The following is a 26,361-nucleotide window of genomic DNA, read 5'->3' as shown; positions in this document are numbered from 1 at the left end:
CAACAGATGATAGACAGGTATTTGAGTACTTGCATCTTTCTATTCCTTCTTTAGACCCTTGGTGAACAGGCAGGAAGGAGAGTATGTGAACTGATGAGTAGATATCATACCTTCTTTGACTATAGAAACTATCTCAAGCTTTCTAAGGCTTTATCTAGACGTTCTATCACTACTGGTTGTGGGAGGCCCAGGGGCACTACTGTGTGTTTTCCAGCTCTAGAGTGTCATGGACTTTATTGTCTGGTATACTAAATAGGAAAATGGAAGAACAAGCAACTGGTGCACCTGGAAACTTCTCTCTCCATCATATTATCTACAGCAAAGCCGACTGAAATGTGTATCTTAGCTAGAATTATGATCCATTTGCATTTCTTGAGTATCCACTGGGAGGTACAGAGTCTTAACATGCTGATCTTAGAGGTGCTGCCATTAGCCTCAATTGTTCACAGTGATTGAGAGCACACAGCATAATTTCAAAAGGCATACATAAATTTTAATTCTTTATGATTTATAAATTCTCTTTTGCTGAATATCACTTTCCTTAAGTCAGCTTGGTTTTGGCCAAAAGCTAGAGAAGAATAAGAGTAATCTGGGAATATCTACATTCCCTAGGCTTTATGAACCAGGTTTTCCTAGATGTGGACCATTTGCAACTGAAAGCAAATCTACACTTAACTTTGTGAGATGCGGGAAAAACTAGATCAGTGTATACACTCTTCTGCTAATATGCTAAAGCCAGCTATCAGTGCACTGAGGGTACAAATGAAAATAATTTTTGTATTTTCTTTTCTTACCTTGTATCCTATAATTAGACCTGGATCACACACAGCAGCTGACAGGAGCCTCACAAGCAAGTCTTCTACTTTATGCATGCTGTCCCCTAGATTCAGCAATCCCTCCTGAAGCACACTCAGGGTTGGAATATCAGTATTGACATCAAAGCCTAAAGCTTTACTAAAGTCTCGTAAGAACTGCACCACTATGAGACAGTTGGAAAATGTACTTCCAGAGAGAACAAGTCCTGGAATACGAGGCAACTCTGGCAAAGGCTGAAAAATAAAATAAAAAACTAATTAACTAAAAAGGCTATGACTTCAGATCTTCTGAAGTAGAACAAGTTGCTGTCTTTCTTTGCTCTTGAATTCTACCAGTGGTTTTCCGTCTAGACTGTGGATTCCCTGAGGGCATTTCTGCAACCCCATAATACTAAGCACAGGATTTTAAAACCAAGCAACCATTAATAAATTTTAGTTGAACTCAATACGAACTCAGAATTCTGAAAAAAGAACACAAATTTTAACTAACATATTGATAGAACATGGGTGACATAACTGGAGCAACAGAAGAAATAAGCATTTCAAAAGTACTTGGCCATGGACATACTAAGTAGGACACGTGTACTAATTTCTTCTAATGATGGAGACTGAATAATAATTCACGCTTTTTTGGTAGCTCAGAAACTACCGTGTATCTATGGGCCGATGGGAGAATGGTACCATCTTTGGCTAATTAATGCAGATAAATTATTTGGTCCACATGACCAGAACCCATGAGCCTATCAAGAACCCAGTTACACTGCAACTAATAGTCTCTAGGCTTGTAGCAAAACACTAATATTGAATTTCAACATAACATTAGAAAGCAGCCTCTTTTGCTACTTCTCAAATATGCTCACATTTTAACATTTTAATGACAAAACTGTAGTACCAGTTGTCATGAATATTTAAGAAGTAAATAAGGCAATAAGGTCCATGAATGAGACTTAATAATAGTATTTTAAATTTTGATTAGAAAAAAATGAACTTTTAAATATTTCTATTTCACTGGTCTTTGTTAAACAATGTTCCTCCACCCTGCACTTACTGAAACAACTAACCAATGACCCTTTCTAGTAATACTGTGTGGAAACACAGAACTCTGGATAATATCTGACAGCATACAAACCTTACATGTTCCATTTGAAAACCATCTAAGTCTGAATCTTTTTTCTTGAACCATCAGACATACACATACCATATGATTTAAAAAATTTATATAGCAAAGCTAACAAAAGTAAGGCTTAAAATGGACTTCTATATTTGATTTATTGCATATGGATTTAAACGGAAGTAATAACAAATTCAAGAAAATAGAGGTCATTTAGGATTTTTTAAAAATTGCTCACTATGAGCCTACTAAATGTGTCAACTAACCTATGTACCCTCTCTGGACGTAGGAAAATTTAAACATCCAGTTTTACTAAAACTAGTATTTATACTTTTATTTGTAGTTAAAAGCATTTGTGCTAAGTAAGAATATTATTATAACTAAATCCCCACTAGGATATTTTTGCTTTAAGTGCTTTAGAAAAAGCTGAAAAGAGACAACCATTCTTTGTATTATCAGATAAACATGGCATATAATATAGATGCTAGTGACTAATTACAGTGTTATTGAAAGTATTACAGAAATATGTATCATTCATGATTTTCTAGAAATACCATCTTAACTATAGCCAAACATAATTGATTTCTTCTAATAAGTATGTAAATTATGCCAGTTAACATGATTATCTCGCTCTTTCCAAATTTCTACTTTTACGTATTTTAGCAACATCTGTGAAAACAACAGGAGAGAATACACATGAGGTCCTCTGGACACACTTCTTGGCTTTCAAGGTGATAAACAGTATGGACCCTGGAGTTTAACAAATCGGAGTTTGGATCCAAGGTGCCACTTATGAGTTCTGTCATCTTGGGCAAGTTCCTTCACCTCTTTGGGTCAGTTTCTCACTTGTAAATGGGCATAAATAGCTCTTCTACAGGACTGTGGTGACGATTAAATGGGAGAATTCATACATAGAAAACATTTAGCACAGTGCCTGGAAAGTAGTCAACATACTCAATGACAGTTAGCTAACAGGTGTAAAGCACTGAAGGAGGTGACGGATTATAAATGCTGATTTATTTAAATATCTAAGGGGGTTCCGAAGAGAAGGTAGATCTTTCTGTATCTAAACATATAGGAAGGACCAAATGAAACAGAAATCTTATCTACTTTTATCATTCACCCTTGTAGATTTGTGCAGTGTTTTTATTTCAATGAAAAAGATTGGCAGCGCTCCACCACTTATGTATTTAGAACTTCCATTCCCAGGGCAGGAGGTCAGTAGACTTACTGGTGCCCATCCAGGAGAAGCACACTGACCTAGACAGAAATCCACTGCCCAGCTGGAAGGGAAAGCCTTCGTACTGGCAGCTCTGGCAGACGAACAGGTGAGAACACAGGAAAAACTAAATTTAGTAATGAAATGGTTTACATGATAAATTACCTTTTGGTCTGCTAAGCACATGTCTTCATTAGGCTTCTTTAGTTCTTTTGCAATTTCTAATTCTAATCTTCTTTGCTCTAGTTTAAGCTCTTTCTTTAATCTTTTCTCATCACGTTTTTCTTGCTTCAACCGTTCTTTTTCCTTAAAAAGAAAACCATGCCCACATAGTCTCTTTAACCATTATTATGTCTGAAAAACCTTTAGTTAAAATTTAAAAAGTGATCTGTGTTATGTCCATGAACAGAACTGTCCAAGCAGGTTTAGCAACAGACTTAGGATTGCATAGAAATAACTTATTTTGCTTTTCAGTATTGTCACTCTTTGAATTTCAAAATAATCTTATGACTGTATATATTTTTGTGCAGTTGATCCTTGAACAGCACAGGCCTGAACTGCATGGGTCCGCTTATATGCAGGTTTAAAAAAAATACACACACCGGTAACTTTTTGGCGATCTGCAACAATTTGAAAAAACATTTTCTTTTCTCTAGCTTTATTGTGAGAATACAGCATATAATACACATAACATACAGAATACGGCTGATTATCTGCTCATGTTATCAGTAAGGCTTCCTGGTCAGTGGTGGGCTATTATAAGTAGGTGAGTTTCTGGGGAGTCACGTGTTACATGCAGAGTTGTTTCCTTAATGTCACATTGTTCAAAGGCCAACTGTGTGTTCTGTGTGTGTGTGCGTGTGTATTCTTGGGCATCATTTTTAACTAGTGATATGCACTACTTTTTCCAGTTAAAAAACCATAGCTATAATATGGAACAGAAGGTAAGAGTGTGGTCAATTTTTAGGATAAAAGGGAGATTTCCAAGAAATCTTTGAAAATAGTAGGATCTTTAATACTTGGCGACAGGCATCCATTTTTTTTACTAATACAGATACTTCAAGGGAAGCATGGCGTCTCTAAATTCAGTGAATTTAGTGAACTTATCCACTAATTTAATTTATTATTTAGTCAAATTATTCACTAATTTATTTAGTGAATTTTAATGAACTGTATAGGACTAATGCAAATCCTGTGGTTCTGGTGTAGATTACTCCAAGAACCAGCTTCAAATGGCATGTATAGACAGTCACAACCCAGCCCCACCCGAGGTCAGCCTCCCGTCTTCCTCTCAGGGCATTCGCCAGGCCCTAGTCACACTGACACAGCCGGGTGGAGAAAAGTCAGCCTGACAGTGTGAGGCACTGCTTGGATGATGATGTGATGATGCTGCTGAAGATGGAGGAGGAGGAGGAGAAAGCGGAGGAGCAGCAACAAAGCTAAGACAGGTGTTCATACAAGGTGACAACTGACTCCCTCTGCCCCTTGTCTTCCCACCCCAAGGGCCCTGACTCAGTCATCAGGCTGTACCTTTGTGTATGTCATCCCCGCCCTGCTTAGAATTCACAGCTCCTCCTTCTCAACACATAAGCCTTCTGTTTTTTTTTTTTTTACTCTTCCCACAACTACTTCAGGCACTTTAATATTTCTTTCTTGGCTTCCACATGATACAGCATTTATTGAACTCTGGGACAATTATTTGTTTAATGTCTCTCATGTTACTGTGAACTTAGAGTGGACAGAAGAACTAATTTATTCACCCGTTTCTTTATGCACCTATTCAATTCTCAGCTGTACAATTTGCCAGGCACAGTTTTGAGTGATTTTTATCCTTTTCCCTGACTCTCAAGTCCGTATCATTTCAACATTCCTCACCCACTGGTCTAAATATTGTTTTTATTTATGACTACAGTAATTGTCACCTGACTCTAACAGACATATTTGGTGTGCTATAGCATATAAAACTTATTTAAGCATGAATTAATGATTAATTCTACAAATGCCACATAAATATACATCAACATCTGTACTAGTAGTCATTGAAAATATTAAATAGCCAGTCTTTCTCTACTTTCCATATTTTATATCATGAACAAACATAATTGATGTTTTCAATTTTCATTTATACACAAACATTGTATCCAAAAGCAGAGATAAACACATTTGTTAATAATACTCAAGTTGTAATGAGGAATTTTCAAGTATCTGAAGTCACAGTCATGAAACCACATTTTTAACCCCTCAAAAGACCCTCAAACAACCTCCCAGTAACTTAACAGTAACTTTTTATTACTGGTAAATACATGATAAAGTTAGGTTATTGTTTCTACAGGCTTCACTTTTACTATTGAAACAAAGAGAAAGTTCTAATCTAAGGACATAATCAGATTTCAGATGCCATCTGCAACTAATAAACAACACACAACAGCTTTAGGGAGACCATTCTGCTCGAGAACCACTACACGGTACAAAGCATCATCCAGCACTTCGCATTTCTGAGTTGGGGGGGTCTGCTATTTACAGAGCTAAAGACATCACAAAAAACCAATATATAAAGAAACAAATATACACATACAATAAAACCACACATTACATACATATATCTCTGCTAAACATTATTTCATATAGTCATTTTGACTTTTTATTTTTAATATAATTGATACTGGTATACCATCGCAGAATTTATTTAAAAAGAAAATAACATGCTGATTCAAAATGGATCAAAGACCTGAATGTAAGTCATAAAACCATAAAACTCTTGGATAAAAACATTGGGAAAACTCCTTTGGACATAAACATGAGCAACTTCCTAGTATCTCTCAGGGCAAGGGAAACAAAAGCAAAAATGAACAAGTGGAACTATATCACGCTGAAAAGCATATGTACAGCAAACGACGCTTTCATTAGACAAAAAAGGAACCCCTGCAGTATGAGAGAATACACGCAGAAATGACAGATCTGATAAAGGGTTGACATCCAAAATATATAGAGTTCACGCACCTCAACAAACAAAAAGCAAATAATCCAATTAAAAAATGAGCAGAGGAGCTGAACAGGCAGTTCTCCAAAGAAGAAATTCAGATGGCCAACAGACATATGAAAAGATGCTCCACATCGCTTGTCATGAGAGAAACGCAAATTAAAAGCGCAATGAGACATCACCTCACACCAGTGAGGATCCCCACCATCCAGACGACAAACAACAACAAATACTGGCGAGGTTGTGGAGAAAGGGGAACCCTCCTACACTGCTAGGGGGATGAACAGTTCAACCATTGCGGACAGCCGTACAGAGATTCCTCACAAAGCTCAAAATAGACATACCATTTGACCCAGGAATTCCACTTCTGGGAATTTACCTTAAGAATGCAGCAGCCCAGTTTGAAAAAGAGAGAGGCACCCCTATGTTTATCGCAGCACTATTTACAATAGCCAAGAAATGGAAGCAACCTAAGTGTCCATCAGTAGATGAATGGATAAAGAAGAGGTGGGTACATATACACAGTGAACAGATTATTCAGCCAAAAGAAGAAAACAAACCCTACCATTTGCAACAACATGGATGGAGCTAGAGGCTATTATGCTCAGTGAAATAAGCCAGGCAGAGAAAGACAAGTACCAAATGATGTCACTCATATGTGGAGTATAAGAACAAAGAAAAACTGAAAGAACAAAACAGCAGCACAATCACAGAACCCAAGAATGGACTCACAGCTACCAAAGGGAAAGGGACTGGGGAGGAGGGTGGGGAGGGAGGGATAACGGCAGGCAAACAGAAAGGGGGCCTTACATTTACCATGTACAATGTGGGGTGGGGGCATGCGGAGAACTGTGCTACGCAGAGAAGACAAGTAGTGATTCTACAACATCTTACTATGCTGATGGACACTGACTGTAATAGGGTTTGTGGGGGGGACTTGGTGAAGGGGGGAACCTAGTAAACAATGTTCTTCATGACATTGTGGATTAAGGATAACAAAATACAATTTAAACAACCTAAAAACTCTGACTGTCCTCTAAATTTACCTGTTTTCGTTTCTCAGTCTCCAATAATTTGGCATTTGCAGCTTCTTCCTTCTTTATCCTTTTAGCCTGTGCATATAAAATAGGTCACAAAGTCATGCAACAGCACCACTACAACCTGAAAATAACCTCAGACTTGAAAATGGAGCTCCATGACTCGGAAGGTACAAACCAGTATGTAACATATATGTAGACAATTACAGAATTCCCCTCAGTTTGTTACATTTAACATACTAATTTCATTTCTAATGGATAGATTATAATTAAGATATACAAAAAAATTCTTAAATTCGTAAGAGTATGTCAGGTTTTTTTCTTTCAAACTCTGTAAAAAGTCTGAAATAATTTGAATGTTATTTTACCTTAAAACGTGTTCACAGAAAAAAATGATATAATCGCATTTTTTGCTTTTTCTGATTTTTGAAAAAAAACATGATCACTGTAGAAAGTTTACAAAAACGGGATAGATTTTAACAATAAAGGTTTACAGGACAAATAAGTAGCATTTAAAAATGCAAGTTTCTACTTTATTTGAAGATTCTTTTGTAATACTTAAAATTTGAGATAAACCCATTACACAAATAACTTAAAACATTAAACCCAATTTAACCTACTGTGGTTAAATTGAAGGTTTTTTCCTGGATATAATAAAAACATAACCTTTAATGAAGCACATTCTGGCTATCACGCTCATGCTATCAAATTTGAGCTTTATAATCTTAAAGTCATTAACCAGTAGCTTCATAATTATCTAGTAGTAATTGCCAATGTACTTTAATATTTTCAGTTTGGAGGACTTTAGAATTAATTTGAAGTGGGTAAGGGAATATGTGTATATATTTTTAGAAGGAAAAAACCTGTAACTGTGAAAACCTCAGCTAACTGCATTGCTCAGGAAATAAGCCAATTTTTATGTCAACAGTTTCCTGAAAGGCTAAGGGTTTGGATTATACTAATTTCCAACGTTTAAAAAGCTTATTTTGGACAAAAGTACTTTGGATAATATTGAGACATATACACGTACAGATTAGACACAGTACACTTAATCTCGCTTTTTCTTGAGGACTTGGGCAGTTATTCTTGACATCAGTTACTATACTACAGTTTTGGTAAAAGAAATGCCTTTTGGCCATTAAGGTATTGAAAATTGCTTCCTATTTAACTACAAGATTACAGATGTTGCTAGGCTTTGGAGTTTCTGTTTATCCTATTTTCCCTAGCTGTCTTTTAGCTATTCCTTCTGCTGTTGCCAGCATGTCCTTCAGTCCTATTCTTTCAGCCCAGTTCTGTCAGAACTCAGAAAACAAACCTGGTTAAACTATTTCCACATTGAACATTTACTTCTACTTTTGCCATGTTTCATTTCTAAATGAAAAGGAGGTATCTGACTATAAGACTTAATGACGTTTTGAAAAGTAGAGGGCACGAGTTTTAGCGTATGATCTTTATGACTATATTGGCTATTGACAGGTTTCCCCTTTTTTTTATCCTTTACTTATTTCCTGGATTTTACTATTAGGATTAGATAAACTTGCCTAGTAAGGTTCAGAGAGGTCCTTATTCTACGCATTATGTTTACAGATAATTTATGATGGACATGTTAATGTGTGTGTATGAGTGAGAGAACATACTGATAAAATTTTCACTTTTCAGACTTTAAAATACATGACTATATTACTTTAATCTTATTAAACTTAAGAATTCTACCTCTAGAATTTGCTGGGCTCGACGTTCTTTTTCCATTCTCATTTGTTGTATTCTCCTAATTCTTTCCTGTAGGAAAAATTATGACAATTTAAGATAATAAACTAAGTATCTAGGTGGAAGATATTTAAGTGGAATAAATAATTAAAGATATAAGTACAGATTTACCAAAGGTTGCCCATGCTGGATATAAATTTAATTATTTACTTTGACATTACTTTGACATTACATATATGCCACCTGTCTTAAATTGGTATGACTTTATAAAATGTCTCAAAACAATTTTAAAATACAAATGCTAAAAAAGTATATAGAAACAACATAAAACAAGCTGATTAAACTCAAGTTTCTATAAATATTTGCAAGTACAAGTAATACTCATTTGGAAGTAAATATTGGATAGACAAGTAGGATAAAACAGTCCAACAGGAAATCAGAACACCTAAGGCTGGTCCTGAGTTACTGTTACTCATTTCATGAACTTGAACAAATAGAACTACTCATGCATAAAACAGGGGAGGCACTTGCCCTTTTTCTCACTGCCACAATTAAATTAAAAATGCTTAAAAAAGTGCACAGTACATCACAACTGTACAAAGTGTTAACAATTGCCATAACATGATAAATGACACTACTTTCAATAACTACACTATGCCAAATACAGAAATAATTTCTAATAACTTACAAGTGGTGCTCACATTATCTAAGTGTAATGTAGTAGTTATTGTTTGAATTCAGCAATCTACATTTTGATAACGTTACATTTTCATTTTAAAAAATCACTGCATATGCTATAAGCACATTGTTAACGATTTTAAATTCATAAATCCCTTTGAAAGTCCTAAATTGGCACTGATGAGGATATTTTTTTAAAAAATACACCTAAAATGCCCTACTTGTAAATTGCAGCTATCCTAGGATTTTCAGAGCCGACACATTTTATACGACTGTATATTACTATACCCACCCCTATTTCCAGATGCTAGTTGTACCTTTTGAAGCTATACTTTAATACATTTTTATTTCTTTTTTTTGCATTGATGTTATTGATTCCATGCAGGGATCCAGCGCAGGTTTATGAAATTTCTGGAATTTCTGTTGTGATTTTAGAAGACTGATCACATTCTATGATTTTGCTGACTGTGATCCTAGGTTTTGAGTATTATAGCTCGCCAAAAATAAACATACAAGTGTATCTTTTGTTTTATTTCCAAGTCTTAGAGAAGGTTGCACTTGATCCACACTTGAAATATTTATTTAGAGTAGAACTTGAGACCAAAGTATACTCTAAATTTAATCTTTAATCAAGTCAACAAAAGTCATTCACTATTCTCTTAAGCACAGAAATAGGTATAGAACCTAGGGCTTAACTCACCCAGTGTAGAGAGCTTTGTTTTTACTCTGAGTGATTTATAAAGATGTACATATATATACTTGGTAGTGCTTTCATTAGCAATAGCAGAAATAAACATTACTTATAAATCATTACAGGGGAAAGAGCCAAGATGGCGGTGTGAGTAGAGCAGAGGAAACCTCCTCCAAAAACCATGTATATTTTTGAAACTAGAACAAATACAACTATCCCTAAAAGAAAGATCAGAAGATACAGGACAACAGGCAGGCTACATCCACACCTGCAAGAACTGAGCGCCAACGAAGGGCATAAGATGGAATCCGCAGCCCGGCGGGACACGAGCACCTCTCACCCCACCTCGCGGTGGAAGGAGAGGAGTCGGAGCAGGACGGGGAGGGAGCCCAGGACTGCTGAATGCCCAGCCCCAGCCATCCGCACAGGAGCGCAGACACACAGCGTGTGGGGAGCTGGATGCTAGAGAAACAGGACAGTAAAACCTGAGAGCTGTCCCTACAGCCCGCGTCCCTTGGACAAAGAAGAGGAAGAGCTTTCTGGAAGTCTTAAAGGGACAGGACCCTCACAGCTGGACGGAAGCGCCCCGTCGCAATCAGCCCAGTAACTGAGAATCCGCAGAACTCAAGGCACCCTAACGCCCTCAGTGGCAGCTCAGCTCGCAGGCCCCTCACACTGATAAACAGCCTCCCTTCCATTTCCCCTCCGACGGGCTCCGCCATAGCAGAACAGTAGCCTGAGGCTGGCCAAGCCCAGAGAAGCAGGGCAGAGCTTCCTGCACAACCACCAGGCAAGAAGAAGAAACTCCATCTGCGGGCAGCTGCCCAGCACGAGCCGCTAGGGGTCACCGTTCTCCCATGAGAGGAGGGCCACAAACCAGCAAGAAGGGACGTTCTCCCACCTGATATTCACGCCAGCTCCCCAGAACTACCACTATTGCCATGAAAAGACAGAAGAATTTGATACAGAGCAGACTAACCTAGACATCCTCCCCTGAGAAGGAACCTGGGGAGATAGACCTAACCAATCTCCCTGAAAAAGAATTCAAAATAAAGGTCATCACCATGCTGACAGATCTTCAGAGAAATATGCAAGACCTAGGGGATGAAGTCCGGAAGGAGATTATAGAAATAAAACAATCTCTGGAAGGACTTAAGAGCAAACTGGATGAGGTGCAAGAGGCTGTTAATGGAATAGAAATCAGAGAACAAGAACGCAGAGAGGCTGATGCAGAGAGAAAAGGATCGCCAGGAATGAAAGAATATGAACAGAACTGTGTGGCCAATTCAAATGGAACAATATTTGCATTATAGGGGTACCAGAAGAAGAAAAGGGGATAGAAAGTGTCCTTGAAGAAATAATTGCTGAAAACTTCCATAAAATGGGAGGGAGGAAATAGTTGCGCAGACAAGAGAGGCACACAGAACTCCAAAGAGGACAACACCAAGACACATAAAAATTAAAATAGCAAAGATCAAGGCCAAGGACATAGTTTTAAAGGAAGCTAGAGAGAGGAAAAAGGACACCTACAGGGAAAACCCATCAGGCTATCATCAGACTTCTTAGCAGAAACCTTACAGGCCAGAAGAGAATGGCATGATATATTTAATGCAATGAAACAGAAGGACCTTGAATTAAGAATACTCTATCCAGCACGATTATCATTTAAATATGAAGAAGGGAGTAAACAATTCCAAGACAAGCAAAAGTTGAGGGAATTTACCTCCCGCAAACCACCTTCACAGGGTATTGTAGAGGGACAGCTCTAGATGGGAGCACTACCAAGGCTAAACAGATGTCACCGGAGAAAATAAAATCACAGAAAAGAAACCAGAGCAACCAAATACTAACAAATGCTAACAAAGGCAAAAAGTAAAATCAACTACACACAAAAGCAGTTAAAGGAAACACAAAAGAGCAGAGAATAAAACACCCAACATATAAAGAATGGAGGAGAAGAGGTAAGAAAGAAGAGAATTAAAGAATCGCCAGACAGTGTCTACAATTGCTCAATAAGCAAGTGACGTTAGGCAGTAAGGTACTAAAGAAGCTAACCTTGAACCTTTGGTAACCACAAATCTAAAGCCTGCAATGGCGGTAAGTACATATCTTTCAATAATCACCGTCTGTGTAAATGGACTGAATGTACCAACCAAAAGACACAGAGTAATAGAATGGATAAAAAAGCAAGACCCATCTATTTGCTTACAAGAGACCCACCTCAAACCCAAAGACATGCAGAGACAAAAAGTCAAGGGATGGAAAAAGATATTCCATGCAAACAACAGGGAGAAAAAAGCAGGGGTGGCAGTACTAGTAGCAGACAAAATAGACTTAAAAACAAAGAAAGTCACAAGAGATAAAGAAGGACATTACATAATGATAAAGGGGTCAGTGCAACAAGAGGATATAACCATTATAAATATATATGCACCCAACACAGGAGCACCAGCATATGTGAAACAAATACTAACAAAACTAAAAGGAGGAAATAGAATGCAATGCATTCATTTTGGGAGACTTCAACACACCACTCACTCCAAAGGATAAACCCACCAGACAGAAAATAAGTAAGGACACAGAGGCACTGAACAACACACTACAACAGATGGACCTAACAGACATCTAGAGAACTCTACATCCAAAAGCAACAGGATACACAGTCTTCTCAAGTGCACATGGAACATTCTGCAGAATAGACCACACACTAGGCCACAAGAAGAGCCTCAGTAAATTCAAAAAGATTGAAATTCTACCAACCAAATTTTCAGACCACAAAGGAATAAAACTAGAAATAAATCATACAAAGAAAGCAAAAAGGCACAAAAGCCCATGGAGGCTTAACAACATGCTCCTAAATAATCAAAGGATCAACAACCAGATTAAAATAGAGATCAAGCAATATATGGAAACAAATGACAACAACAGCACAAAGCCCCAACTTCTGAGGGATGCAGTGAAAGCAGTCTTAAGAGGAAAGTATATAGCAATCCAGGCATATTTGAACAAGGAAGAACAATCACAAATTAATAGTCTAATCTCACAATTATAGAAATTGGAAAAAGAAGAACAAATGAGGCTTAAGGTCAGCAGAAGGAGGGACATAATAAAGATCAGAGAAGAAATAAACAAAATTGAGAAGAATAAAACAATAGCAAAAATCAACGAAACCAAGCGCTGGTTCTTTGAGAAAATAAACAAAATAGATAAGCCTCTACCCACACTTATTAAGAGAAAAAGAGAATCAATACACACCCACAGCATCGGAAACGAGAAAGGAAAAATCACCATGGACCAGATAGAAATACAAAGAAAAATTAGAGAATACTATGAAAACCTACATGCTAACAAGCTGGAAATCCTAGAAGAAATGGACTTCTTAGAAAAATACAACCTTCCAAGACTGACCAAGGAAGAATCACAAAAATTAAACAAACCAATTACCAGCAAAGAAATTGAAGCGGTCATCAAAAAACTTCCCAGGAACAAAACCCCCCAGCCAGATGGATTTACTTCTGAATTTTATCAGACATACAGGGAAGACATAATACCCATTCTCCTTAAAGTTGTCCAAAAAATACTAGAGGAAGAAATACTCCCAAACTTATTCTAGGAAGCCAACTTCACGCTAATATCAAAACCAGGCAAAGACCCCACCAAAAAAGAATACTACAGGCCAGTATCTCTAATGAACGTAGATGCAAAAACACTCAACAAAATACTAGCAAACCAAATTCAAAAATACATCACAAGGATCATAAACCATAACCAAGTAGGATTCATTCCAGGGATGCAGGGATGGTACAACATTCGAAAATCAACCAACATCATCCACCACATAAACAAAGAGCTCAAACACCACATGAGCATCTCCATAGATCCTGAAAAAGCACTCGACAAAATTCAACATCCATTCATGATAAAAACTCTCAGTAAAATGGATATAGAGGGCAAGTACCTCAACGTAATAAAGGCAATATATGACAAGCCCACAACCAACATCATACATAATAGTGAGAAGCTGAAAGTTTTTTCTCTGAGATCGGGAACAAGACAGGGATGCCCATTCTCCCAAATGCTATTCAACATAATACTGGAGGTCCTAGTAATGGCAATTACACAAAACAAAGAAATACAAGGAATTCAAACTGGTAAAAAAGAGGTTGAACTGTCACTATTGGCAGATGACATGATAATGTACAAAAAAAACCCCTAAAGACCCACTCCAAACCTACTAGATCTGATACTGCAATACAGCAAAGTTGCAGGATACAAAATTAACACACAGAAATCTGTGCCTTTCCTATACACTAACAATGAACTAATAGAAAGAGAAATCAGGAAAACAATTCCATTCACACCTGCAACAAAAAGAATAAAATACCTAGGAATAAACCTAACCAAGGAAGTGAAAGACTTAGAACCTGAAAACTATAAGACACTCTTAAGACAGATTAAAGAGGACACTCGCAAATGGAAACTCATCCCATGCTCTTGGCTAGGAAGAATTAATATCGTCAAAATGGCCATCCTGCCCACACCAATATGCAGATTTGATGCAATCCCTATCAAATTACCAACAACTTTCCTCAACAAACTGGAACAAATAGTTCAAAAATTCATATGGAAACACCAAAGACCCCAAATAGCCAAAGCAATCCTCACAAGGTAGAATAAAGTTGGGGGGATCTCGCTCCCCAACTTCAAGCTCTACTACAAAGCCACCATATTCAAAAACTGGACAACTACATGTAAGAGAATGGAACCAGATTATTGTCTAACCCCATACAAAAGAGGAAACTCAGAATGGATCAAACATCTGACTGTAAGTCATGAAACCATGAAACTCTTTAAAGAAAACATAGGCAAAACTTTCTTGGACATAACACAAGCAACTTCATGAACATATCTCCCCGGGCAAGGGAAACAAAAGCAAAAATGAACAAGTGGGACTATATCAAGCATAAAATCTTCTGTACAGCAAAGGATACCATCATTAGAATAGGAAGGTACCCTACAGTATGGGAGAATATATTCATACATGACAGATCCAATAACAGGTTGACATCTAAAATATATAAAGAACTCATACACCTCAACAAACAAAAAGCGAATAATCCAATTAAAAAATGAGCAGAGGAGCTGAACAGACAGTTCGTCAAAGAAGAAATTCAGATGGCCAACAGACACATGAAAAGATGCTCCACATCGCTTGTCATCAGAGAAATGCAAATTAAAAGCACAATGAGACATCACCTCACACCAGTTAGGATGGCCAACATCCGAAAGCAACAACAAATGCTGGCAAGGATGTGGAGAAAGGGGAACCCTCCTACACTGCGGGTGGAAATGTAAATTAATTCAACCATTGTGGAATGCAGTATGGATGTTCTTCAGAGAGCTCAAAATAGACATACATTTGACTCAGGAATGCCACTTCTGGGAATTTACCCTAAGAATGAAGGAGCCCAGTTTGAAAAAGACAGATGCACCCCTATGTTTATTGCAGCACTATTTACAATACCCAAGAAATGGAAGCAACCTAAGTGTCCATCAATAGATGGATTGCTGAAGATGAGGTGGTACATATACACAGTGGAGTATTATTCAGCCATAAGAACAAAACAAATCTAGCATTGGCAACAACATGGATGGAGCTAGAGGGTATTACACTCAGTGAAATAAGCCAGCCGGAGAAAGACAAGTACCAAATGATTTCACTCATATGTGGAGTATAAGAACAAAGAAAAACTGAAGGAACAAAACACCAGCACAATCACAGAACCCAGGAATGGACTAACGGTTACCAAAGGGAAAGGGACTGGGAAGGATAGATGAAAAGGGAGGGATAAGGGCGGGGGAAAAATAAAGGGGGCATTACGATTAACATGTATAATGTGGGGTGGGGGCACAGGGAGGGCTGTGCAACGCAGAGAAGACAAGTAGTGATTCCACAACATATTACTATGCTCATGGAGAGTGACTGTAATGGGTTTTGTTGGGGGGACTTGGTAAAGGAGGGAGGCTAGTAAACATTACCCTCTTCATGTCATTGTGGATTAAGGATAACAAAATAAAATGAAAAAAGTAAAAACTCTGACAGTCCTCTAAATTTACCTGTTTGCGTTTCTCAGCCTCCAATAATTTGGCTTTTGCAGATTCTTCCCTCTTTATCCTTTTAGCCTGTGCATATAAAATGGGTCTCAAAGTCATGCAACTGCACCACTACAACCTGAATATAACCTCAGACTTGAAAATGGAGCTCCATGCCTCACAATGTACAAAACTGTATGTAACATGTATGTAGACAATTACAGATTTCCCCTCAGTTTGTTACATTTCACATACTAATAATATCATTTCTAATGTATAGATTACAATTAAGATACACAAATATATTCTTAAATTCGTAACAGTATGTCAGGTTTTCTTCAAACTCTGTAAAAAGTCTGAAATAATTTGAGTATTATTTTACTTTAAAACTAAATCACAGAAAAAATGATATCATGGCATTTTTTGCTTTTCCTCTACTTTTTGAAAGTAAAACATGATCACTGTAACAAATTCAGAAAACAGGATAGATTTTAACGATAAAGGTTAAAGGACAAATAACATTTAAAAATGCACGTGTCTACTTTGAAGTTTCTTTTGTAATAACTAAAATTTCAGATAAATATATTACATAAATAACTTATATGAAACATTAAACCCGATTTAACCTACTGTGGTTAAATTCAACCTATTTTTTTCCCTAATATACTGGAAACATAACCTTTAATGAAGCACATTCTGAATATCAAGCTCATGCTATCAAATTTGAGCTTTGTAATCTTAAACTCATTGACTAGTAGCAATTGCAAATGTACTTTAACATTTTCAATTTGGAGGGTTTTAAAATTAATTTGAAATGGGTAAGGGAATATGTGTATATATTTCTAGAAGGAAAAAACCTTAACTGTGAAAACCTCAGCTAACTGCATTCCTCAGGAAATAAGCTAATTTTTATGGCAACAGTTTCCTGAACAGCTAAGGGTTTGGGTTATAATAGTTTTCAAAATTAAAAGGTTTATTTTGGACAAAAGTACTTTGGATAATTTTGAGACATATACATGTACAGCTTAGACACAGTACACTTCACATAACCTCACTTTTTCTTGAGGACTTGGGCAGTTATTCTTGACATCAGTTACTATGCTACACAGTTTGATAACAGAAATGCCTTTCGGCCATTAAGGTGCTGAAAATTGCTTCCTATTTAACTACCAGATTACAGATGTTGCTAGGCTTTGGAGTTTCTCTTTATCCTGTTTTCCCTTGCTGTCTTTTAGCTATTCCTTTTGCTTTTGCCAGCATGTCCTTGAGTCCTATTCTTTCAGCCCAGTTCTGTCAGCCCAGTTCTGTCAGAACTCAGAAAACAAACCTGGTTAAACTGTTTCCACATTGAACATTTACTTCTACTTTTGCCATGTTTCATTTCTAAATGAAAAGCAGGTATCTGACTCTAAGACTTAATGACGTTTTGAAAGCTAAAGAGCACGAGTTTTAGTGTATGATCTTTATGACTATATTGGCTATTGAGAGGTTTCCCCTTTTTGTTTCCTTTACTTATTTCCTGGATTTTTACTATTAGGATTAGATAAACTTGCCTAGTAAGGTTCAGGGAGGTCCTTATTCTACACATAATGTTTACAGATAATTTGTGATGGACATATTAATGTGTACGAGTGAGAGAACGTACTGATAAAATTTTCATTTTTCAGACTTCAAAATATATGACTATATTACTTTAATCTTATCAAATTTAAGAATTCTACCTCTAGAATTTGCTGGGCTCGAAGTTCTTTTTCCATTCTCATTTCTTGTATTCTCCTAATTCTTTCCTGTAGGAAAAAGTATGACAATTTAAGATAATAAACTAAATATCTAGGTGGAAGGTATTTAAGTGGAATCAAATAATTAAAGATATAAGTACAGATTTACTAAAGGTTGCCCATGCTGGATATAAATTTTAATTATTTACTTTGACATTACATATATGCCACCTGTCTTAAATTGGTATGACTTTATAAAATGTCTCAAAACAATTTTAAAATACAAACGCTAAATCAGTATATAGAAAAAACATAAACCAAGCTGATTATACTCAAGTCTATAAATATTTGCAAGTAAATGTAATACTCATTCGGAAATACATACTGGACAGACAAGTAGTATAAAACAGTCCATCAGGACTGTATATTACCATACCCACCCCTATTTCCAGATGCTAGTTGTACTTTTTGAAGCTATACTTTAATACATTTTTATTTCCTTTTTTGCATTGATGTTATTGATACCCTACAGGGATCCACTGCAGGATAATGAGGTTTCTGGAATTTGGGTTGTGATTTTAGAAGACTGATCACATTCTATGATTTTACTGATTGTGATCCTAGGTTTTGATTATAGCTCGACAAAAATAAAAAAACAAGTGTATCTTTTGTTGTATTTCCAATTCTTAGAGAAGGTTGCACTTGATCCACATTTAAAATATTTATTTAGATCAGAACTTGAGACCTAAGTATACTCTGAATCTAATATTTAAAAAGTCAACAGAAGTCATTCATTAGTCTCTTAAGCACAGAAATGCGTTTACAATGTTGGGCTTAACTCACCCAGTGTAGAGCTTTGTTTTAATCTGAGTAACAGCCAGACTACAGCCACACCTGCGAGAACCCAGCGCCTTGCGAAGGGGGTAAGATACAAGCCCCAGCCCAGGGGAACACGAGCACGCCTCACCCCAGCACCCGGCGGGAGGAGAGGAGACGGAGCGAGGAGGGCGAGGGAGCACAGGACTGCTAAATACCCAGCCCGAGCCATCCGCACCAGGAGCACAGACACACAGCGTGTGGGGTGCTGGATGCTAGGGAAACGGGACAGTAAAACCTGCGAGCTGTCTCCGCAGCCGGCGCCCCTAGGACAAAGAAAAGTGAGTGCTTTTTGAAAGTCTTAAAGGGACAGGAGCCTCACAGCTGGACGGAAGTACACAGGAGCAAGCAGCCCAGTAACTGGGAATCCTGGGGGAACTCAGGGCACCACAACTCCCTGCTTGGCAGTACAGGTCACAGGCCCCTCACAGTGATAAACAGCCTCCCTCCCGTTTCCCCTCCGACATGGCACCGCCATAGCAGAACAGTAGCATGAGGCCGGCCATGCCCACAGTAGCAGGGCAGAGCTTCCTCCAGAACCGCCGGGCAAGAATAAGAAACACCATCTCCGTGTAGTTTCCCAGCACAAGCCACTAGGGGTCGCCGTTCTCCCAGGAGAGGAAGGCCACAAACCAGCAAGAAGGGACAGTCTCCCAGCCAACATTCACGCCGGCTCCCCGCAACTACTTCTATTGCCATGAAAAGACAGAAGACTTTGACACAGAGCAGACTAACCCGGACATCCTCCCCTGAGAAGGAACCTGGGGAGATACACCTAACCAATCTCCCTGAAAAAGAATTCAAAATAAAGGTCATCACCATGCTGACAGATCTTCAGAGAAATATGCAAGAGCTAAGGGATGAAGTCCAGAGAGAGATTACAGAAATAAAACGATCTCTGGAAGGACTTAAGAGCAAACTGGATGAGGTGCAAGAGGCCGTTAATGGAATAGAAATCAGAGACAGAAACACAGAGAAGCTGATGCAGAGAGAAACAAAAGGATGTCCAGGAATGAAAGAATATTAAGAGAACTCTGTGGCCAATCCAAATGAAACAATATTCACATTATAGGGGTACCAGAAGAAGAAGAGAGAGAAAAAGGGATGGAAAGTGTCCTTGAAGAAATAATTGCTGAAAACTTCCCAAAATTGGAGGAGGAACTAGTTGCTCAGACCACGGAAGCACTCAGAACTCCCAACGTAACGGACCCAAACAGGACACCACCAACATACATAATAATGAAAATGGCAAAGATGAAGGACAAGGACATAGTTTTAAAGGCAGCTAGAGAGAGGAAAAAGGTCACTGACAGGAAAACCCATCAGGCTATCATCAGACTTCTCAGCAGAAACCTTACAGGCCAGAGGAGAATGGCATGATATATTTACTGCAATGAAACAGAAGGGCCTTGAACCAAGAATACTGTATCCAGCACGATTATCATTTAAATATGAAGGAGGGAGGAAACAATTCCCAGACAAGCAAAAGTTGAGGGAATTTACCTCCCGCAAACCACCCCTACAGGGTATTGTAGAGGGACAGCCCTAGATAGGAGCACTACCAAGGCTAAACAGATGTCACCAGAGAAAATTAAATCACAGCAAAGAAACCAGACCAACCAAATACTAACTAAAAGCAAAAAATACAATCAACTACACACAAAACTATTAAAGGAAACACAAAAGAGCACGGAATAAAACACCGAACATAAGTAGAATGGAGGAGGAATAAGAAAGGAGAGAAATAAAGAATCACCACACAATGTCTATAATTGCTCGATAAACAAGTTAAGTTAGCCAGTAAGATACTCAAGAAGCTAACCTTGAACCTTTGGTAACCACAAATTGAAACCCTGCAATGGCAATAAGTACATATCTTTCAATAATCACCATAAATGTAAATGGACTGAATGCACCAATCAAAGGACACAGAGTAAAAGAATGGATAAAAAACCAAGACCCATCTATTTACTGCCTACAAGAGACCCACCTCAAACCCAAAGACATGCAGAGACAAAAAGTCAACGGATGGAAAAAGATATTCCATGCAAACAACAGGGAGAAAAAAGCAGGTGTGGCAGTACTAGTAGCAGACAAAACAGACTTAAAAACAAAGAAATTCAAAAGAGATAAAGAAGGACATTACATAATGATATAGGAATCAGTGCATCAAGAGGATATAATCATTTTAAATATCTATGCACCCAATGTAGGTGCACCAACATATGTTAAACAAATACCAACGGAACTACAAGGAGGAAATGCAATGCAATGCATTCATTTTGGGAGACTTCAACACACCACCCACTCCAAAGGATAGATCTGCGGCACAGAAAATATGGACACAGAGACACTGAACAACACACTAGAACAGATGGACCTAATAGACATCTAGAGAACTCTACATCCAAAAGCAACAGGATACACGTTCTTCTGAAGTGCACATGGAACATTCTCCAGAAGAGACCACAGACTAGGCTACAAGAAGAGCCTCAGTAAATTCCAAAAGACTGAAATTATACCAACCAACATTTGAGACCACAAAGGAATAAAACTAGAAATAAATCGTACAAAGAAAGTAAAACGGACCACAGGCACATGGAGCTTAACAACATGCTCCTAAATAATCAATGGATCAACGACCAAATTAAAATAGAGATCAAGCGATATATGGAAAAAATGACAAAAACAACACAAAGCCCCAACATCTGTGGGATGCAGTGCAAGTAGTCTTAAGAGGAAAGTATATAGCAATCCAGGCATTATTTAAAGAAGGAAGAACAATCCCAAATGAATTGTGTCTAATGTCACAATTATTTAAATTGGAAAAGGAAGAACAAATGAGGCCTAAAGTCAGCAGAAGGAGGGACATAATAAAGATCAGAGAAGAAATAAAATTGAGAAGAATTTAAAATAGAAAAAAAAAAAATCAATGAAACCAAGAGCTGATTCTTTGAGAAAATAAACAAAATAGATAAGCCTCTAGCCAGACTTAGTAAGAGAAAAAGACAATCAACACACATCAACAGAATCAGAACAAGAAAGTAAAAATCACGACACACCCCATAGAAATACAAAGAATTATTAGAGAATACTATGAAAACCTATATGCTAACAAGCTGGAAAACCTAGAAGAAATGGACAACTTCTTAGAAAAATACAACCTTCCAAGACTAACCAAGGAAGAAACAAAATCTAAACAAACCAAATGCCAGCAAAGAAATTGAAGAGGTAATCAGAAAACTACCCAGCAACAAAACCCCCGGGCCCGATGGATTTACTTCCGAATTTTATCAGCCATACAGGGAAGACATAATACCCATTCTCCTTAAAGTTTTCCAAAAAAAGAAGAGGAGGGAATACTCCCAAACTCATTCTATGAAGCCAACAGCATCCTAATACCAAAACCAGGCAAAGACCCCACCAAAAAGAAAACTACAGACCAATATCCCTGAACGTAGATGCAAAAATACTCAACAAAATATTAGCAAACCGAATTCAACAATACATCAAAAGGATCATACACCATGACCAAGTGGGATTCATCCCAGAGATGCAAGGATGGTACAACATTTGAAAATCCACCAACACCATCTACCACATAAACAAAAAGGACAAAAACCACATGACCATCTCCATAGATACCGAAAAAGCATTTGACAAAATTCAACATCCATTCATGATAAAAAATCTCAGTAAAATGGCTATACAGGGAAAGTACCTCAACATAAAAAAGGCCATATATGATAAGCCCACAGCCAACATCATACCGAATAGCCAGAAGCTGAAAGCTTCTCCTCTGAGATCGGGAACAAGACAGGGATGCCCACTCTCCCCACTGTTATTCAACATAACACTGGAGGTCCTAGCCACGGTAATTAGACAAAAAAAGAAATACAAAGAATCCAAATCGGTAAAGAAGAAGTCAAACTGTCACTATTTGCAGATGACATGATATTGTACATAAAAAACCCTAAAAACTCCACTCCAAAACTACTAGATCTTACATGAGAATACAGCAAAGTTGCAGGATACAAAATTAACACACAGAAATCTGTGCCTTTCCTATACACTAACAATGAACTAATAGAGAAATCAGGAAAACAATTCCATTCACAACTGCATCAAAAAGAATAAAATACCTAGGAATAAACCTAACCATGGAAGTGAAAGACTTAGAAACTGAAAAGTATAAGACACTCTTAAGGGAGATTAAAGAGAGCCCTCGCAAATGGAAACTCATCCCATGCTCTTGGCTACGAAGAATTAATATTGTCAAAATGGCCATCCTATCCACACCAATATGCAGATTTGATACAATCCCTATCAAATTACCAACAACTTTCCTCAACGAACTGGAACAAATAGTTCAAAAATTCATACAGAAAGATCAAAGACCCTGAATAGCCAAAGCAATCCTGAGAAGAATAATAAAGTGGGGGAGATCTCGCTCCCCAACTTCAAGCTCTACTACAAAGCCACAGTATTCAAAAACTGGACAAATATATGCAAGAGAAAGAAACCAGATTATTGCCTACCCCATACAAAAAAGTAAACTCAGAATGGATCAAAGATCTGAATGTAAGTCATGAAACCATAAAACTCTTAAAAGAAAACATAGGCAAAACTTTCTTGGACATAAACACAAGCAACCTCTTCATGAACGTATCTCCCCGGGTAAGGGAAACAAAATAAAAAATGAACAAGTGGGACTATATCAAGCTGAAAAGCTTCTGTACAGCAAAGGACACCATCAATATAACAAAAAGGTACCCTGCAGTATGGGAGAATATATTCATAAATGACAGATCCAATAAGGGTTGACATCCAAAATATATAAAGAGCTCATACACCTCACCAAACAAAAAGCAAATAATCCAATTAAAAAATGACCAGAGGAGCTGAACAGACAGTTCATCAAAGAAGAAATTCAGATGGCCAACAGACACATGAAAAGATGCTCCACGTCGCTAGTCATCAGAGAAATGCAAATTAAAACCACAATAAGATATCACCACACACCAGTAAGGATCGCCACCATCCAAAAGACAAACAACAAATGTTGGCGAGGTTGTGGAGAAAGGGGAACCCTCCTGCACTGCTGGTGGGAATGGAAATTAGTTCAACCATTGTGGAAAGCAGTATGGAGGATCCTCAGAAAGCTCAAAATAGACATACCATTTGACCCAGGAAATTCCACTTCTAGGAATTCACCCAAAGAATGCAGCAGCCCAGTTTGAAAAACACAGGTGAACCCTTATATTTATCGCACTATTTACAATAGCCAAGAAATGGAAGCAACCTAAGTGTTCATCAGTAAATGAATGGATAAATAAGAGGTGGTACATATACACAGTAAAATATTATTCAGCCATAAGAAGAAAACAAATCCTACCATTTCCAACAACATGGATTGATCTAGAGGGTATTATGCTCAGTGAAATAAGCCAGGTGGGAAAGTCAAGTACCAAATGATTTCACTCATATGTGGAGTATAAAAACAAAGAAAAAGTGAAGGAACAAAACAGCAGCACAATCACAGAATCCAAGAATAGACTCACAATTACCAAAGGAAAGGGACTGGGAAGGACGGGTGGGAAGGGAGGTGTAAGGACGGGGGAAAATTAAAGGAGGTCTTATGAGTAGCATGTATAACGTGGGGTGGGGGCACGGGGAGGGCTGTGCAATGCAGAGAAGACAAGTAGTGATTCCACAACATCTTACTACGCTGATGGACACTGACTGTAATGGGGTTTGTGGGGGGGACTTGGTGAAGGGGGGAGCCTAGTAAACATAGTGTTCTTCATGTCATTGTGGATTAAGTATAACAAAATAAATTTAGAAAAGTAAAAACTCTTGACTGTCCTATAAATTTACCTGTCTTCGATTCTCAACCTCCAATAATTTGGCTTTTGCAGCTTCTTCCTTCTTTATCCTTTTAGCCTGTGCATATAAAATAGGTCTCAAAGTCATGTAACAGCACCACCACAACCTGAAAATAACCTCAGACTTGAAAATGGACCTCCATGCCTCGCAAGGTATAAAATAATATGTAACATGTACATTGACACTTACAGATTTCCCCTCAGTTTGTTATATTTAACATACTAATTTCATTTCTAATGTATAGATTACAATTAGGATATACAAAAAAAATTCCTAAATTGTAAGCGTATGTCAGGTTTTCTTCTTCAAACTCTGTAAAACGTCTGAAATAATTTGAGTGTTCTTTTTCCTTAAAACTTAATCACAGAAAAAAAGATGTTATGGCATTTTTTGCTTGGTCTCTGATATTTTTAAAGTAAAACATGATCACTGTAGAAAGTTTAGAAAAACGAGATAGATTTTAACAATAAAGGTTAAAGGACAAATAAGTAACATTTAAAAATGCACATGTCTACTTTATTGGAAGTTTCTTTCGTAATATTTAAAATTTGAGATAAATCCATTACTTAAGAAACTTAAATGAAACATTAAACCCGATTTAACCTACTGTGATTAAATTGAAGGTTTTTCTCCCCAATATGATGGAAACATAACCTTTAATGAACCAAATTCTGAATATCAAGCTCATGGTATCAAATTTGAGCTTTATAATCGTAAAATCATTAACTAGTAGCTTCATAATTATCTAGTAGTAATTGCCAATGTACTTTAATATTTTCAATTTGGAGGGCTTTAAAATTAATTTGAAATGGGTAAGGGAATATGTGTATATGATTTTAGAAGGAAAAAACCTGTAACTGTGAAAACTTCAGCTAACCACATTGCTCAGGGAAAAAGCTAATTTTTATGGCAAGTTTCCTGAACAGCTAAGGGTTTGGGTTATAATAATTCTCAACATTAAAAAGTTTATTTTGGACAAAAGTACTTTGGATAATTTTGAGACATATACATGTACAGATTAGACACAGGACACTTAACATAATTTGGCTTTTTCTTGAGGACTTGAGCAGTTATTCTTGACATCAGTTACTATACTACACAGTTTGATAACAGAAAAGCCTTTTGGCCATTAAGATGTTGAAAACTGCTTCCCATTTAACTACAAGATTACAGATGTTGCGAGGCTTTGGAGTTTCTGGTTTTCCTATTTTCCCTTGCTGTCTTTTAGCTATTCCTCTTCCTGTTGCAGGCATGTCCTTGAACCCTATTCTGTTAGCCCAGTTCTGTCAGAACTCAGAAAACAAACCTGGTTCAACTGTTTCCACATTGAACATTTACTTCTACTTTTGCCATGTTTCATTTCTAAATGAAAAGCAGGTATCTGACTATAAGACTTAATGACGATTTGAAAAGTAAAGACCACGAGTCTTAGCGTATGATCTTTATGACTATATTGGCTATTGAGAGGTTTCCCCTTTTTGTTTCCTTTACTTATTTCCTGGATTTTTACTATTAGGATTAGATAAACTTGCCTAGTAAGGTTCAGGGAG

General features: G+C 37.4%; 2 protein-coding genes across 6 annotated transcripts in view; one reads left to right on the top strand and one right to left on the bottom strand.

The window, feature by feature from the left end:
- The window catches only part of LOC140846911 (enoyl-CoA delta isomerase 2-like), a 79,751-nt gene extending 78,806 nt beyond the window's left edge, over positions 1-945 (top strand). The window contains exon 8 of the mRNA XM_073225171.1: positions 813-945. Within this exon, the coding sequence (XP_073081272.1) occupies positions 813-836 (24 nt within the window). The 3' untranslated portion in view covers positions 837-945. The remainder of the gene's footprint in view (positions 1-812) is intronic.
- Positions 1-26,361, bottom strand: part of LOC140846909 (bromodomain adjacent to zinc finger domain protein 2B-like) — a 191,587-nt gene that overhangs the window by 24,699 nt on the left and 140,527 nt on the right. For all 5 annotated transcript variants that reach the window (XM_073225164.1, XM_073225166.1, XM_073225165.1 and 2 more), the window contains 7 exons: positions 24,803-24,868; positions 18,053-18,118; positions 16,356-16,421; positions 8,876-8,941; positions 7,172-7,237; positions 3,311-3,451; positions 795-1,049 (listed from right to left, as the gene is read on the bottom strand). In XM_073225164.1, the coding sequence (XP_073081265.1) occupies positions 795-1,049; positions 3,311-3,451; positions 7,172-7,237; positions 8,876-8,941; positions 16,356-16,421; positions 18,053-18,118; positions 24,803-24,868 (726 nt within the window). The remainder of the gene's footprint in view (positions 1-794; positions 1,050-3,310; positions 3,452-7,171; positions 7,238-8,875; positions 8,942-16,355; positions 16,422-18,052; positions 18,119-24,802; positions 24,869-26,361) is intronic.

Source organism: Manis javanica, chromosome 16 (assembly GCF_040802235.1).
Source record: "Manis javanica isolate MJ-LG chromosome 16, MJ_LKY, whole genome shotgun sequence".
Classification (NCBI taxonomy): domain Eukaryota; kingdom Metazoa; phylum Chordata; class Mammalia; order Pholidota; family Manidae; genus Manis; species Manis javanica.
This window is presented reverse-complemented; position numbering and strand designations above follow the sequence as displayed.